We start from the raw sequence: 17,565 nt of genomic DNA, 5'->3' as shown, positions 1-17,565 counted from the left end.
CGTACTGTCTATAGGGCTGCGAGAGGGGTAGGACTCGGTGAAGTTGTTCACACAGTCCACCAGTTTATGGCTGTGGCTCTGACAATAGTCTTTGACAGCTTTGATTTGGGATTCGGTTGGGGTTGAGTCTGTCCTGAAGATAGCCTCGCAGTACTCCCTGCAGGTGGTATGACGGCCTGCGAAGCTGCAGCACGACGAACCCACTAGAGGAACACACACAACACAAAGATAGGTTTTACCTTGAAACACACTTGAAAAGAAAACAGAAGGGACATAAAACACCCTGTACCAGTATAGTTATAAACCTATTCACAGTCCTCTTCATCAGGACCGCCTTCTAGTACCGGGTCCTCCTCTTCATCAGGACCGCCTTCTAGTATCGGGTTGTCCTCTACATCGGGTCCGCCTTCTAGTACCGGGTCGTCCTCTTCATTGGGTCCGCCTTCTAGTACCGGGTTGTCCTCTTCATCAGGACCGCCTTCTAGTATCGGGTCATCCTCTTCATCAGGTCCGCCTTCTAGTACCGGGTCCTCTTCTTCATCAGGACCGCCTTCTAGTACGGGGTCATCCTCTTCATCGGGCCCGCCTTCTAGTACCGGGTCGTCCTCTTCATCAGGACCTTCTAGTACTGGGTCGTCCTCTTCATCAGGACCTTCTAGCACCGGGTCGTCCTCTTCATCAGGTCCGCTTTCTAGAATCGGGTCGTCCTCTTCTTCGGGTCCGCCTTCTAGTATCTGGTCATCCTCTTCATCAGGACCTTCTAGTACCGGGTCGTCCTCTTCATCAGGACCTTCTAGCACCGGGTCGTCCTCTTCATCAGGCCCGCCTTCTAGCACCGGGTAGTCCTCTTTATCAGGCCCGCCTTCTAGTACCGGGTCGTCCTCTTCATCAGGACAGCCTTCTAGTATCGGGTCGTCCTCTTCATCAGGACCGCCTTCTAGTACCGGGTCATCCTCTTCATCAGGACCTTCTAGTACCGGGTCGTCCTCTTCATCAGGACCGCCTTCTAGTACCGGGTGATCTAGTACCCACTTTTAAACCCTTTTCCCATGAGATGTTCCCGTAATCTGTGTTTCCGGGGTTATAATGTGCAGGACGCGGTTGTGGATCTTGTGAATGACTAAAGTATTCCTGGGTCTAAAAACAAATAAGAAATCACTCTTCAAAAATTGAGGGAGGGGGTTGTAAAGCTGTTTTGAAGACAAATAATCCATCTGCCAGTTCTACAGAAACTTACTCCATTACAGAAGCCTTAAAGATGATTATGGGCACAGACAAACAACTCAAACTCAGTGGAAGCAGGTGCAGAAGAGGAAGGAGGCGCAGGAGAGGGAGGGGTGGGAGGTGGTGAACACAGAGGTGAGGGAGGACATGGCGGGGGCGATGGGATGGGGAGACAGTGGGAGTGAGACATTCCTCATGGACGTGGCAGAGAAGGACAGACAGGAGACACCGAGCTGTCATCTCCAATCCATCAGTCAAACATTCATAATGCTGATGGAGAGTAAGGGTGAATCCCATTTCACCCCTTAGCCCTTCCCCTCCGTTTTGCACGTTCACGTGAAGGGGTAGCTGGTGTCCCAATTCCTTTTAGGACAGAGGGGTAGGGGTAAGGGGTAGAGGCACACTTGAAACGGAGGGGTATGAACAATTTCCTGTTCTATATGAGAAAGCAAGTGTTTCTACGCACATCACGCTTTCTTGAGGTGCAGGGCAACACACACTCGCACAAAAAAAAAAAAAAAAAAAAAAGCCACAGAGAAAAAAGAGTATACCAGCACACACGATTAATTTTAATTGCATGTAAAATTCGTACATTACGTCCCACATATGCCTGTCGATAAGCAATAAGTCAATTAATTGCACGGTAACGAAAAAATGAGCGTAACAAGTTTGCCGCTGCGATAGTTTATATTAGCCCCCCCATCTTACTTCACCATAGACTGTGTATGACAACAGGTTTCACTATGCAGTATCTCGACTGAACGCTCTTGCGGAGTGATCTCTCTCATGTCATGTTTGACAGCAGCATGTTGCAGCACAAGACCGTGGTGAACCATAACCTGTGCGAGCCGGTACGCTGCGTTTGTTTACAGGGCTACTCTCACGCATCGGCTGTGAGACTCTTTCATTTGAGTGGCTTCTTACGCTCTCACGCTAAACCTCTGATTTCTCACGCTGGAATACACTTTAAGAGCAATGCCGGCTAATGGAGAGGTTCTAGAGGATTCCCAGTGGGCCACATTACTTTTGTGCCGGTGTCCCGGCGTATATGTCAAAAAGACGCAGCGTCGCGTTGCAGCAGCGGTTCGCTCACTGCTCATAGATCAGACTGACACGCAGTGATAAGGGAGATATTTCAGCTTCAAAAACAGCAACGATGCACAATATAGTTTTTCCTAGTTTTTTTTAATACAGCCGGCAGTTTTGCTGGTTTTTCCTGTTTGAGCCCCATGTTTAATATTTTTTAATATATTTATTGTTTTTTTTTATTTAGTTTCTTCCAGTTCCTGTGTAAAATGTTCTTTAGTGACTACTGATGACATATGTGACTGTTGAAGGGGTGTCCCAATTCGTAGGGGTTAACTTGTCAGCCCTACCCCTTCTAGCTCCGTTTTAAGGGGTAAGGGGCAAGGGGTAGGGGTAAGGGGTAGGGCCAAGGGGTGAAATGGGATTGGGCCTAAATGTTGTCAGTTCATCACAGAGTCCAGATGAATGTTTGTAATCCTTTTTTTGTTCTTGTTCAGCTGCATTTATTTTTGTTTTTTTCTTTTTTTTTTTTGTAAAATCAGCAATATGGAAGTGCTTATGAAAAAAGGCTACACTGAGATGTGGATGAATCAAATTTGAAAATATGTAAATCTGTAAAGTTCATAATCTGCAGCTTTAAGGGACGTTTCACTTGTGTGAAGGTTTTGGTGCCTCTGAGATTCTGGGAAATGTTGGGATAAATTCAAGCTGACTATTAATGTTATTATTTAATATTATTAATGGATATTATTATTACAATTATTACTATTTTTTAAATTTTTGTTCAAAATCAAAATTTTTCATGAAATGATCAATAGTCAATAGTACATTGACATACATCCATCCATCCACCCACCCATCCATCCATCCACCCACCCACTTATCTCTCCATCCATCCATCCATCCATCCATCCATCCATCCATCCATCCATCCATCCATCCATCCATCCACCCACCCATCCATCTATCCATCCACCCACCCACCCACCTATCTCTCCATCCACCCATCCATCCATCCATCCATTCTTCCATCCATCCAATCTATCCATCCATCCATCCACCAACCCACCCACCCAACCATCCACCCACCCACCCATCCATCTTCTGCCGCTTGTCCGGAGTCGGGTTGCACCACATTCACCAGCTCATCTGGAGGGATCCCGAGGCGTTCCCAGGACAGCCGAGAGATGTAGTCCGTCCAGCGTGTCCTAGGTCTTCCCCGGAACCTCTTCCTGGTCGGACGTGCCCGGAACACCTCAGCAGGGAGGCATCCCGGAGGCATTCTGACCAGACTCCTGAGCCACCTCATCTGGCTCCTCTTGATGTGGAGGAGCTGCGGTTCTATTCTGAGCCCCTCCCGGATCACTGAGCTTCTCACCCTATCTCTACGGGAGAGCCCGACCACCCTGCAGAGAAAACTCATTTCGGCCGCTTGTATTCGCGATCTTGTTCTTTTGGTCACTACCCACAGCTCATGACCATAGGTGAGGGTGGAAACGTAGATCAACCGGTAAATCGAGAGCTTTGCCTTTTGGCTCAGCTCCTTCTTCACCACGACAGACCGATGCAGAGTCCGCATCACTGCAGACGCCGCACCGATCAGCCTGTTGATCTCCCGCTCCATCCTTCCCTCACTCGTGAACAAGACCCCGAGATACGTGAACTCCTCCACTTGGGACAGGACCCTATTGCAGACCCGGACAAGGCACTCCACCCTTTTCCGGCTGAGGACCATGGTCTCGGACTTGGAGGAGCTGATTTTCATCCCAGCCGCTTCACACTCGGCTGCGAATCACTCCAGTGAGAGCTGAAGATCACGGCCCAACGAAGCCAACAGAACCACATCATCCGCAAAGAGCAGAGACCCAATCCTGAGGCCACCAAACCGGATCCCCTCAACACCTCGGCTGCACCTAGAAATTCTGTCCATAAAGGTTATGAACAGAATCGGTGACAAAGGACAGCCTTGGCGGAGTCCAACCCTCACCAGAAACAATTCTGATTTACTGCTGACAATGTGGACCAACAGGGACCGGACAGCTTGTACAAGGGGGTCCGGCACTCCATACTCCCGGAGTACCCCCCACAGGAGTCCCTGAAGGTGTAGAGCTGGTCCGCTGTTCCATGACCGGGATGAAAACCACACTGCTCCTCCTCAACCCAAGGTTCGACTATCAGACGGACCCTCCTCTCCAGCACCCCTGAATAGACCTTATCAGGGAGGCTGAGGAGTGTGATCCCCCTGTAGTTGGAGCAAACCCTCTGGTCCCCCTTTTTGAAGAGGGGGACCACCACCCCTATCTGCCAGTCCAGGGGAACTGTCCCCGATGTCCACGTGATGCTGCAGAGGAGTGGTGGAGACCTTCCTCAGAGGTTTTCTCCATGTTGACATGACAGCATCACACAGTTGCTGCAGGTTTGTCGGCTGCATCCATGATGAGAATCTCCCGTTCCACCACATCCCAAAGCTGCTCTACTGGACTGAGATCTGGTGGCTGTGGAGGCCGTTGGAGTCCAGTGAACTCATCGTCATGTTCTAGAAAGTTTTCATGACCAGATTCTGAGCCTAGCATCTGAATGATGATACGTTGAGTTGCTGCCATGCGATTGGCTGATTGTGTCAGCAGAAAGATGAACAGAAAGAGATTATAAAGTGGGTGGTGGTTGTAAAATCTCACTCTGTACTCTGCTGTTGTATGAGTGCTGACCCCAGACAAAGCCATGCTTGTATTGGTTTATTTATATACACACCAGCTGGATGTGAGATACGAGTGTTTGAGTAACTTACTTTCATTTTTAGTGATGCAGCTGTACAGGGAGTTCTAGAAAGAAGAAAAGAAGTTGTAGTGACATCCCACAAAATCTGCAGCTGGGGAATCAGCAACATTTCTCTTACCTCTGTGACTTTTTTGCATATTTTAGTTATGTCATTTGTAGACAACGCCTGTGAGGGAACCAGAAACAATTTCAGATCAGGTAAACTCATTAAAAACACATCACAGGCTAAACGTTCTGGAAAGGAAGCTGCGTGCCGTGTCCCACCTGTTTGCATTCCCTACGACAGTCGGAGGAGATGGCCAGCTCACAGCAGCCCAGCCCCACCCAGCCGTCGGACTTCCTGGATACTCCTGGAGACAAACCAAACACAGTACATCTTCCATCTGTAAGTACTAATCGGTTTTATTTTTTTGTTGAGTGTACATCAAGTTTCAAAGAGCACATTGTGTGTGTTGTGGATGCCTTGACAAAAAGGAAGGAAGTCATTAACTGGATCTGGCATGTTAAGCAGAGGCATTTACACCAACAATAGATCTGTAAGACATCAGAGGATCGATCGTATCTCACAGTCCGATGGGATCTAAGGCTTTTTTTCCACAACTGCTTAAATCTTCCAGAGTTCCTGCGGCTGTCTGGATGCCAGTGTTTAGCAGGTACAAAAGGTAGCAATAACAATGCTCTGCAATCTGGAGGCCATTAGGCCTGTGAGAGGCAGATTTTTCCCATGCACAAGCAGCAGGATTCAGGCTTTTGATCCAGAGTCTGCTGCTCAGCAGTACTGTGGTTAGAGCTCTTCTTACAGCTCCAAGCACAACATCCAGAGTAGTTCTTTGGATGTTGTGGATTTCTAAAGCTTAAGTTTTTCTTTTTATTCTAAATTAGTGTTCAGTCAGGAGGAAAGTGTGACCAGTACAATAACCAGAAAAGGTCTATATTTCTCCTCTGTATTGTTACACAGTAGTTTAGCTCCCACCAGCTCTTGGTTTTGTTCCTTTAGAGCAAACAGCTAACTACAACCCCTGGCAAAAAGTATGGAATCACCAGTCTTGGAAGAGCGCTCATGCAGTTGTTTTGTTGTGTAGAACAAAATCAGAAGACAAACATGACACAAAACTCTAGTCATTCCAAATGGCAACTTTCTGGCTTTAAGAAACAATAAAAGAAACAACGAAAAAACATTGTGGTAGTGAGAATAGGGTACTTTTACTGACCAAGCACAGGGAAAAAAATATGGAATCACTCAATTCTGAGGAAAAAAATATGGAATCACTCAATTCTGAGGAAAAAAATATGGAATCAGTCTATTTTCACAACCAAAAACAAAATTCTAACACCATTAATACTTAGCTGCACCACCTCTGGCTTTGATAACAGCTTTCAGTCTCTGAGGCATGGATTTGACGAGTGACGAACAGTATTCATCATCAATTTGGCTCCAACTCTCTTTGATTGCTGCTGCCAGATCAGCTTTGCAGGTTGGAGCCTTGGTATGGACCATTTTTTTCAATTTCCACCACAGATTCTTAATTAGATTGAGATCCGGACTATTTGCAGGCCGTGACATTGACTTTATGCGTCTTTCTTCAAGGAATGCCTTCACAGTTTTTGCTCTATGGCAAGATGCATTGTCATCCTGGAAAATGATATCATCATCCCCAAACATCTTTTCAATTGATGGGATAAGAAAACTGTCCAAAATGTCAGTGTAAACGTGTGCATTTATTGAGGAAGTGACAACGGTCATTTCCCCAGTGCCTCTATCTGACATGCAGCCCCATATCATCAAGGACTGTGGAAATTTTAATGTTTTCTTCAAGCAGTCCTCTTCATAAATCTCATTGGAATGGCAGCAAACAAAAGTTCCAGCATCATCACCTTGTCCAATGCAGATTTGTGATTCATCACTGAAGATAACCTTTATCCAGTCCTCCACAGTCCATGACTGCTTCTCCATAGCCCATTGTAGTCTTGTTCTTTTCTGTTTAGGTGTCAATGATGGTTTTCGTTTTGCTTTCCTGTATGAAAATCCCATTTCCTGTAGGCGATTCCTCACAGTGCGGTCACATACATTGACTCCAATTTCCTCCCATTTGTTTTTCATTTGTTTTGTTGTGCATTTTCTGTTTTTAAGACATATTTCCTTAAGTTTTCTGTCTTGACACTTGGATGTCTTCCTTGGTCTACCAGTGCGCTTAGCTCTAACAACCTTCCCATGTTCCTTGTACTTGGTCCATATATTAGACACAGCTGACTGTGAACAGCCCACATCTTTGGCAACATTGCATGTAGATCACAGGTGTGGTTTTAACTGCAGATCTAATCTGAAGCAGGTGCTCATTTAGGGAAAGGAAATTGACTGGGTGAGCCCCCCCAAAAAACAGACTGATTCCATATTTTTTTCCTCAGAATTGAGTGATTCCATATTTTTTTCCCTGTGCTTGGTCAGTAAAAGTAACCTTTTCTGACTACCACAATGTTTTTTTGTCGTTTCTTTTATTGTTTCTTAAAGCCAGAAAGTTGCCATTTGGAATGACTAGAGTTGTGTGTCATGTTTGTCTTCTGATTTTGTTCTACACAACAAAACAACTGCATGAGCGCTCTTCCAAGACTGATGATTCCATACTTTTTGCCAGGGGTTGTACCAGTCTAAGTTTGAAGTTGGGAAGCAAGTCATACTTCATGTGACCACCAGAGGGTGCCAAAGTTGGAAGTTTGACGATAAAATACTACAAAAGTTGTCGTCATGAGTCCTTTTGCCTTACCGGGAAGTGTAGAGTTGATGCACATCCAAAGTTCATTCTAGGAAACATGAGAAAAAAAGAGTTAATTATCTAACTTAAACAAAACCACTTTTCCTGTGTTTCAGTTGAATTTAGTTAGTACTAAGCTGAAGCTAAAACCTTGGATAACGGCTAACTTCCACTATGACCAGGCCACGTTTATAGCTGCCATAAGGTTTTAGGTAACAGACATTGGTTCATATTTGGTTTGCAAGTGATCAGATTTACTATAATCACACGTCAGGTTAGTTCCAACAACTCCTTTAAATTCTTGATGACTGCAACCAGCCTGTAATTAGGACAACTTCAACCATGGGAGAGGCTTATTTTACCAACATGTCCTTGCTCTGTTGGGCTGACTTTGTCCTGAAAGTGATCAGTTCCCTTTTAGCCTATTCACTCGGCACAACACATATAACATGTGTATCACACTACTGTTCTGTCCCAGCTAAACACATTTCTAATCACACCTTTATGCAAATGAAGTGTGATGACATGGGTGGAGCCACCATCATCATTCCTCAGATCTTGTACTTTCCACCTCACTAACAACATCTCTAGCTACCGCTAGTTAGTCTTGACTTCCCAGAAGGCAACAGCCAGCTTGGAATTAGCTTAACTGTTCCTGTTGGTGTTGGTCACTGCTACTGGCTGGTTAGCTGCCTGTCCGCGGAGTGCTGATTTTAGGTCTTTATTCTGGTGACAAGCTGAGTGCCTCGCTACGAGCACCAAGCCTAAACAAACGAACAAACGAATTCAGGAGAAGGACTGGCCCAAAGCGTCTGTCTGAGGATCGTCCACGCCAGGAGAGCATTGACAGAGCCTGATGCTTATGTGTTCTGTTGCCAACTTCAGTGCGCAACCCTGGATTGACAGGTCAAGTTTGTGGAAAGAGAACTGAAAGACCGCCATCACAGCTGCTGACCCCCAACTCTCTGAGCAGTGGGACCCAACTTCGTCCAAGTCAGAAGGCAACAAACCGTCGGTCCAAGTCCCAATGACAACTGGGCAGACCACATGGCGTATGTTGCTGGTTTAATAGAAACTGAAGAGGAGCACCAGGAGGGTGCAATGGAAAATCACTGTCAGCTGGACGCTCACAAGGAGGATGATGATGTCTTGGACATTGGCAGACATTTATGGGTTGTTGGACAACAACTATAACTGATGTGTGAAGCCACAAGACCAAGGTCAAGCTCCCCGGCAGTTGGCCTGGAGTAACGGCCCTCCTCCAAGCTTCCAGAGAGACCCGGCGCCTCGGAGGAAGAAGTCACACCACTCCTAACAGTGAAGAGATGGGGATGAAGTTCAGCTACCAGAAACATAGCTGCTCCACTACAGTAGCTGCCCGAGAGGCACCTGGTGGTGGAGGACAGAGTGGGAGGTCTAACGGTGGAGGACGGAGTGGGAGGTCTAACGGTGGAGCTCAGCTGGAGATTTCTTCCTGTAACAAGGACATTCACCGCTGTTTACCATCCCAATTATGCACAGGCTGGACGTTTTTCAACATGACTTGCATATTAAACTTACTGAATTTCACTATAAAGTCTCAAGAGATTTTCTGAAACATTTTCTGATGTTTAGTTGAAAGTTGGAAGAAGAAGGACGAAAAGTGTCTTCACCTTTTTTTCAGAGGAGAAGGAGACCTAGTTGAATGTGAAGTAGGACTTGTTTAACATGCAGGGATGTGAACATTTCAGAGGCTAAAGAAACAAGTAAATGAGATTTTAAAGGGTAAAGAATTGTTGAAAAACCACTCTGCAGCATGTTCAATTTAAATGCTCTGCATTTTAAGAGCCCACAGAATTCTGGACAGTCCTCCACAAACCTCTAATTACAGAGAATTTGACGATGAAGAACGATGATGAAGAGCAATGCTCGCTGATGATGAAGAGTGATGATGAAGAGTAACTTATTTAAGTGCCAGACCTTAAAGAGCCACTACATAACTTTTCCACCGTAAAACTCTGCATTCCGGACTGGTTTGATGGCACAGTGACGTTTATTAAGTGCATCTCTGAAGCCATCACTGTCCAGCAGTGTCCCCTGGCTGAGAACCAAACTGTGCAACTTTTTCATCCAGGACGCTGCGTGATGTTGCTGTGTGCACGAGTCACACGCTAGCTAGCAGATGTAGAAAAACCGGCCGTTTTGAACATGCAACGTGGCTGATTCAGCAAAGAAGTGTTTGACATTACAGTTTTTCTCAAATGCTAAAACACAAAAGCCAATCCCCTAAACCAAATGACCAGTTGTCTAAACACATTTACTAAATCTAGCCATCATTTTCCAATATCATAAACAAATTTCACATGAAGACACAATTCACAAAACACAATCCTCCGTTCTCATAAATCTAAACACATTTTTCCTTGCTAAAACACAAGTTGCAAAAGAACTCTGCTCATATTCTCAAATGAAAGCTCATGTGATGCAAAATGCTTGCCACAGTCAGCAATATTTGAACACAATGAACACACCTGGCGTCATTCATTACACACAACGACTCAAAGTTGAAGACACCTGTTGGTAATGCTGTGACCACATGTATAAAAGCAAGTTCAGAGTGCACCATTTGCTGAAGATTCCAAACAAACAAAATGGATGAAGGCAGAGTCAGGGGAAGAGGAATTCGAGTCAGAGGAGGAAGACGAGCTGGCCATGGAAGAAGAGGAGCAGGCCAACGACGAAGAGGAGTTCAAATCAGAGGAGGAAGAGGAGGAGGCCAACGAGGGAGAGGAGAAGATGCAGGAGGGAGAGGAGGAGGTCCAGGACGGAGAGCAGAACAACCTCGCACCTTCATTACGGACCAGATGCAAGCAACAGTCATTGACCATGTCATTGTCCATGGCATGACAAGAGCAGCAGGGCTAAGAGTCCATCCAAACCTGAGTAGGTTCACCGTGGCCAGCATTATCAGGGCATTCAGACAACACAACACATTGGGACAATGTCAGCTTCCACAGAACAAACCAAATCAGAGAGTGGTTCACCACCAACAGTAACCAGTTTTTAAACGTCTGTCTGCCACACTACTCCCCTTTCCTGAACCCTATAGAGGAGTTCTTGTCATCGTGGAGATGGAAGGTTTATGACAGACAACCATACACTAGAGAGAACCTCCTAAGGGCAATGGAGCTGGCTTGTGATGACATCCCAGTGGAGGCCTTCCAAGGATGGATTCGCCATTCCAGGGCGTTTTTCCCGCGGTGCCTGGCAAGAGACAATATAGCCTGCGACGTGGATGAGGTGATGTGGCCCGATGCAGCACAGCGACATGATGCCGCACCGTGATTGTGGGGTGTGTGTGGTGTGAATAAAGTCAATAAAAAAACTTTACACCCTGATCATGTTTTCAAGAGTACTGTTGTGTGCAATAGATTGTGTTACAGTCGTGTACATGCAGTATTTTCTATAGATTTATACTCTTCATATGAAACTCACAAATCTAAATGCCTAATCTTCTGCAGAGATCTAAGATCTGTTATTGTAAAGTTTCTAAAAATATGCATTGGCAGTTATGAAACAAAGACCCGTCTCACAAATTGAGCATTGTGTTTTCAACTGTTTTGCTGTAGTGTGTAATGATGTGTATAGTGTTTACATGTTTGAAAGCTTCGAGCTGCTCTTTTGGTGTGGAAGTTTGAGCTTTGAAGTTCAAAGGTGGGGTTGTGTTTATGTAGCTTAAGAAAAGGGTGTTGTGTTTAGGCATTGGGGAACATGGAGGAAACATTTGTGAAATGTGTTTTAGCATGTGAGAAAAACTGTAAGAGAGAGGAAGGGAGAGGAAACGCAGATGGAGGAATCGCAAACAGAGGAAACATGGACGTGGAATTGCGGAGGGTGGAAACGTGGACGGAGGTAACGCAGACAGAGGAATGGGGGATGGTGGAAACGCAGGCGGAGGAATGGGGGACGGTAGAAACACGGCAGAGGAATGGGGGACGGTGGAAACGGGGGACGGTGGAAACGCGGGTGGAGGAATGGGGGACAGTGGAAATGAGGACGGAGGAATGGGGGACGGTGGAAACGCGGATGGAGGAATGGGGGACGGTGGAAACGCGGACAGAAGAATGGGGGACGGTGGAAACGCGGACAGAGGAATGGGGGACGGTGGAAACGGGGAACGGTGGTAACGCGGGCGGAGAAATGGGGGACGGTGGAAATGCGGACGGAGGAATGGGGGACGGTGGAAACGCGGACGGAGGAATGGGGGAACGGTTTAGTATGACTAAACAGAAGGAAGGTCCAATTGTGAAGACCAGGATTGGTTTGGTCAATACGGAAAAGAGGATCACAGCTTGATTGTAATTAATCATTCATGTATGAAAAATAGAACCTGAAACAAAATCTGATTTTTACACAAGTCCTAAACAGAAACAACTCCAATTTGAAACAGTCCAGTGATGTTCATGATACTTTTTGTCTCTCCATGACAGCAACTGAACATCCTTCGATGTATCTGAATGCAGTGGGATGAAATACGACGAAGTGACTCACCATAGACTCCGGACAGTAACTGGGTAAACGTTGGAGAAGATGCTTCAGACGTGACTCACTCTTAATGGTGGCGAGCTGTAAAACAAAAAAGACATGACAAAACCATGTATGTGAGAATATAGATAAATGATAGAAAAGATTTTATGTTTCAGGACTGGAGAGGGCGGCTTATTGGTGTCTTTACTTAGTTAGGAAAGAGTATGTAAAAGAAAGTGAAGTTAAACCATTATATTCTGTTAAAACACGAGTTTAAAATTTTTAGGATGGAACCAGTGGCTCTTCCATTTCAAATTCCTGTTGTAGACAGGGATTCATATGCGTTCATCTGGTATGAGTAAGAACGTCTTTAGTGTTAGGTCATGTTAAAGGTGCTAAAGATTGTAGGTCATGGGAAAGCAGTGGGAGATAGGTCAGTCTAACTTAAACATTCATAAGACATGAACACACACACTTGATGAATCAGTGTGAACAAACAAGGCCAGAGCCTGGGAGAGTAAAAGCACTGCCAACAGGTGGCTGAAATCATACAACCAAACCAGGGAGATTTACAGCGTCACACACTCCAGTTGCTGGCGGGACTTGCTGTTGATCCTCTTCAACTAAAGATGTCTGTGAAAATTAGATGAGTAAAACCAAACATACTTGATAGTCTGCAATCACAGCTTCATGTTGCTCTTCTATTCTGCCCTGGACTGGGATTAATTTCATCCTTCCTAGGACTACTTTACTCATTCCTAGGATTACTTTACTTATTCCTAGAACAACTTTACTCATTCCTAGGACTACTTTACTTATTCCTAGGATTACTTTACTTATTCCAAGGACTATTTTACTCATTACTAGGATTACTTTACTTATTTCTAGGACTACTTTACTCATTCCTAGGACTACTTTACTCATTCCTATGATTACTTTACATATTCCTAGGACTACTTTACTCATTCCTAGGATTACTTTACTTATTCCTATGATTACTTTATTCATTCCTAGGACTACTTTATTCATTCCTAGGACTATTTTACTCATTCCTAGGATTACTTTACTTATTTCTAGGACTACTTTACTCATTCCTAGGACTACTTTACTCATTCCTATGATTACTTTACATATTCCTAGGACTACTTTACTCATTCCTAGGATTACTTTACTTATTCCTATGATTACTTTACTCATTCCTAGGATTACTTTACTTATTCCTAGGACTACTTTACTCATTTCTAGGATTACTTTACTCATTCCTAGGACTACTTTACTCATTCCTTGGACTACTTTACTCATTCCTAGGATTACTTTACTCATTCCTAGAACAACTTTACTCATTCCTAAGACTACTTTACTCATTCCTAGGACTACTTTATTCATTCCTAGGATTACTTTATTTATTCCTAGGACTACTTTACTCACTGGTAGGATTACTTCTCTCATTGCTAGGATTACTTTACTCACTCCTAGGGTTACGTTACTTTACTCATTCCTAGGACTACTTTACTCATTCCTATGACTACTTTATTCATTCCTAGGACTAATTTACTCATTCCTAGGATTACTTTACTCATTTCTAGGACTACTTAACTCACTCCAAGGGTTATGTTACTTTACTCATTCCCAGGACTACTTTATTCATTCCTAGGATTACTTTACTTATTCCTAGGACTACTTTACTCACTGGTAGAATTACTTCTCTCATTCCTAGGATCACTTTACTTACTCCTAGGGTTACGTTACTTTACTCATTCCTAGGACTACTTTATTCATTCCTAGGATTACTTTACTCATTCCTATGACTACTTTATTCATTCCTAGGATTACTTTACTCATTCCTAGGACTACTTTACTCATTCCTAGTATTACTTTACTCATTCCTAGGACATCTTTACTCATTCCTAGGATTACTTCACTCATTTCACTCTTTTCAACTCCGGAGTTTATGATAACTAGATCTGTCCTTGTTCTGCCTTTTAGTCTTGTTGCTTACTGCTCTCATTATTATTCTATGCTTTTAATTCTCCTGTACAGCACTTTGCTGAAAGCACTTTATAAGTTTTGATTGATTGATTCTGACACTTCTGTAGTAATCTGAAATGTCTCAGCTTTCTGTCCCAAGGTTAGATTATACATACTGTCCTTGTAGATGTAAAGATAAACTTAATTTATTTTGCGAATGTCATTTCAAACGGAAGGCCAAAAAAATAGGCTAACAAGTTTATCTTTAATACCAGTTGTTTTCAAACTGGGAATCGGGACTCCATTGGGATTTGCAATATAATTTTAGGGGGTCACCAGATAATTACAAAAATATTTTTAGTCTACATTTATCAAATAAACTTGGGATTTTTTACCCCCCAAAATAAATAACTAAATAAGAAAATAATGATGGGATAAATTTTTGAAATTAGCACATTTAAATTTTTTTTTTAACAAAATAATGCATAAACACCAAAGTTAGTACACATGTCATGTTAAAAATCTGAGAAGCTGATTTTTGGCATGTAGGTGCCTTGTCACAGTGGGGAACCACCAAAAACCACTTTCCTCTTCCTGTTTATCAAGATTCTGACAGTTTTCCAGCCTTACATTTAGGAGATAGCTGCAAGATGACCCATGTATCACACGCAAACATCAATACAGCTTATCTTGGCGGTCGTGGCTTAAAAAGTTTGAAACCCCCTGTTTTAAACTGATGAGCAGCCTGACATTTTGTCTGATTAAAAGGTCTGGCTTGACTTTTAGTAAGTGACAAACAATGAGAGGCACTTAGGATTGGAAGCGTTTGTGGTATAAATGTGCTGCTATGTGATTGGCTGATTGGATATTTGTGTAAACGAGTGTGTGAACAAGTTATATGTTTGTCTGTTTACCTACAGAAAGTGTGCTGGCAGCATGAGCAGCTACACACTAAACAAGGTATGGTAACCATTTCCTCTTGTTTCAGTTAAATGAACAAGCCCTTAAATAAATGTACTGTTCACCATTCTTTATATTTCACATTTTTATTTACACAGCAGGAAGGTTGCTGGTTCTGGCCTCAGCTGGGGGGTGTGGCCTTTCTGTGTGGAGTCTGCATGTTCTCCACGTGTATGCGTGGGTTCTCTCCGGCTTCCTCCCACCATCCAAAGACATGATGTTAGGTGAACTGGTCGCTTTAAATCCTCCTAGGAGTGAGTGTTTGTCTCTCTGTGTTGGCCCTGCGATGGACTGGTAACCTGTCCAGGTGTACCTGCCTCTCACCTGCTAATGCTGGGTAAGGCTCCAGCTTCCCTGCGACCCGTAATGGATGGATAATGGATGGATGACTGACAACGTGCTCACATTTAGTTAACTTATTTTTATTTTGCTTTAAGCTAATACATAAACTTCCCTTTGTGTTGCAGTTCCTGGGAAGCTGCTGTGGGAGCGGCCAGCCTGCTGAGGAAAAGAGCCCCAGCTGCTGTGGATCTCCTTAAATGGGGATGAGGCCTAATTGGACTCTTACATTTTATCCGAAGAATCGAAAAGGCCTAAAGGTCTACGTGTTGAATCAGACCAAAGACACTTGACCACATACAAGAGAGAGAGCCGTTTACTGACGCACCAGAAATGTCAAATGGCCAGATGTTGATGTGGTCGATGCCACAGAAGCTTATCTAACGGATGTTCGTCACAGGAAAGCAGAATATTACGCCAAATTCTGAAAACATGGATGATATCAGACACCACACCAAGACTTGATCTGTGAATTAGGTTATACCCCTAAGAGACCAACATTTGAACACGTACCACACCAACAGAAACATAATTAAAAAGGAAACAGTTCAAGATCTGTCTTCTAGTGTATGGATTTATTTTTTAAAATGTTTAAAAGAATGTATGTTTTGAGCCTTTATGGATGTATTTACAAAAAGAAACTTTGAGTAAAGGTTCACTGTTGGGCTATAACCAGGTATTTTATGGTTCTAATACTGGAAAACCCTACAGACACATTTACAGAGGCATGTTGGGTGTTGACTATGGAGTCTCTGCACTGACACCATGCATTCACGGACAAACTAAACAGAGATTATTCTTTCTTTTATTTATGCTTGCACATGTTCTACACGACTGCCTTGTGCATTTTGTTTGTTTGAAACACATGTCCAGAGTAGGGGACCATTTTCACTGCTGCACCATTAAACCTGCAACAGCAACCTGTTATTGGAGTTGTAAGCTGCGTCCCAATTCAGGGTCTGTACACTTCGGAGTGTGTAGACTATGTAGACTACAGAGTGTCCTACAAAGTCTCTACACACCAAAGTCTGCTTAACGTTCGTGAAATGGGTGATCCTACTTAGCCAACGAGAATTTCCCAGAGCAACAACATAGAACGTTGAATCACTTAAACCTCTGAAATTACTGTTTGCATCATTGGACACTTTAGCGAATAATGTTTAAAAAAAATAACGGTCTGAGGATCTGTTTTCCAGCCAGTAGACTCTTCATTAACCCCTTAAAAAAAACACAAATATTAAATATTACAGAATTTTAATGCTACGGTTTCACAAACGTGTTTTTAATGTTCTTGATTTTGTTACCTTTCTACTAAAGTGTAGTTAAAAAGAAAAAAAGTACTCTGAGCTAGGTTGGTCATTCGCCACAGTCTTGCGCAATGAGTCTTGGGAGAAAAGAAGCTGCAAAGGTGCATCACCAACAATGAAAGAGACGGAGAAAGTTCAGAAAGTGAAATGTTGGAGTTGAACAGAAAGATGATGTGTTGCCTGGGGATATTTTGGTTTTAAAAGGTTGGATGTGGACCAAGCTACTAGTTACTGAAGACGGTGGTAACACAAGTAATTTTCTACATCTCCTTAGCTGCAAACATGACTGGAGAGCCAAGAATGTCTGAAAATAACATCAGTACCCTACACATCCTCAAGTCAAACAGAAGAGATGAAGGAGGTTCAGATAACCAACACCATCACAGTCTACCATGGACGGTCTCAGGGCTGAAGTGTTGGCTTTCTTGTATAATGAACTACTGCCATGACAGCAGTTCTTGGCCTGTCTGCTGCATTACCTCTTCTCTCAGTCAGTGAAACTGTGGTGAACAATCAGTGATGGATGGAGAATACAGTCATCTACCATGAAACTAAACAAAGCCGTAAATCATGAAGCAAGTGTTTGGTGGATTGTATCTGTCGTGTAACAAAGCTCCTTGGGAAAAATCTAAGTGGGAAAGTCACTTTATTTCACTTTTAAATGGAGCCACATTTACTTGAAAAAGGCACTAGAATGAATAATGGAG

The 17,565-nt window shown here is 43.6% G+C and overlaps 1 protein-coding gene across 2 annotated transcripts in view; it reads right to left on the bottom strand.

The window, feature by feature from the left end:
- Positions 1–17,565, bottom strand: part of reck (reversion-inducing-cysteine-rich protein with kazal motifs) — a 149,606-nt gene that overhangs the window by 56,973 nt on the left and 75,068 nt on the right. For both annotated transcript variants that reach the window (XM_041967822.1, XM_041967823.1), the window contains exons 3-8: positions 12,309–12,383; positions 7,791–7,827; positions 5,293–5,378; positions 5,147–5,194; positions 5,039–5,072; positions 6–203 (exon numbers count right to left, since the gene is read on the bottom strand). In XM_041967822.1, the coding sequence (XP_041823756.1) occupies positions 6–203; positions 5,039–5,072; positions 5,147–5,194; positions 5,293–5,378; positions 7,791–7,827; positions 12,309–12,383 (478 nt within the window). The remainder of the gene's footprint in view (positions 1–5; positions 204–5,038; positions 5,073–5,146; positions 5,195–5,292; positions 5,379–7,790; positions 7,828–12,308; positions 12,384–17,565) is intronic.

Source organism: Melanotaenia boesemani, chromosome 18, assembly GCF_017639745.1.
Source record: "Melanotaenia boesemani isolate fMelBoe1 chromosome 18, fMelBoe1.pri, whole genome shotgun sequence".
Lineage (NCBI taxonomy): Eukaryota > Metazoa > Chordata > Actinopteri > Atheriniformes > Melanotaeniidae > Melanotaenia > Melanotaenia boesemani.
This window is presented reverse-complemented; position numbering and strand designations above follow the sequence as displayed.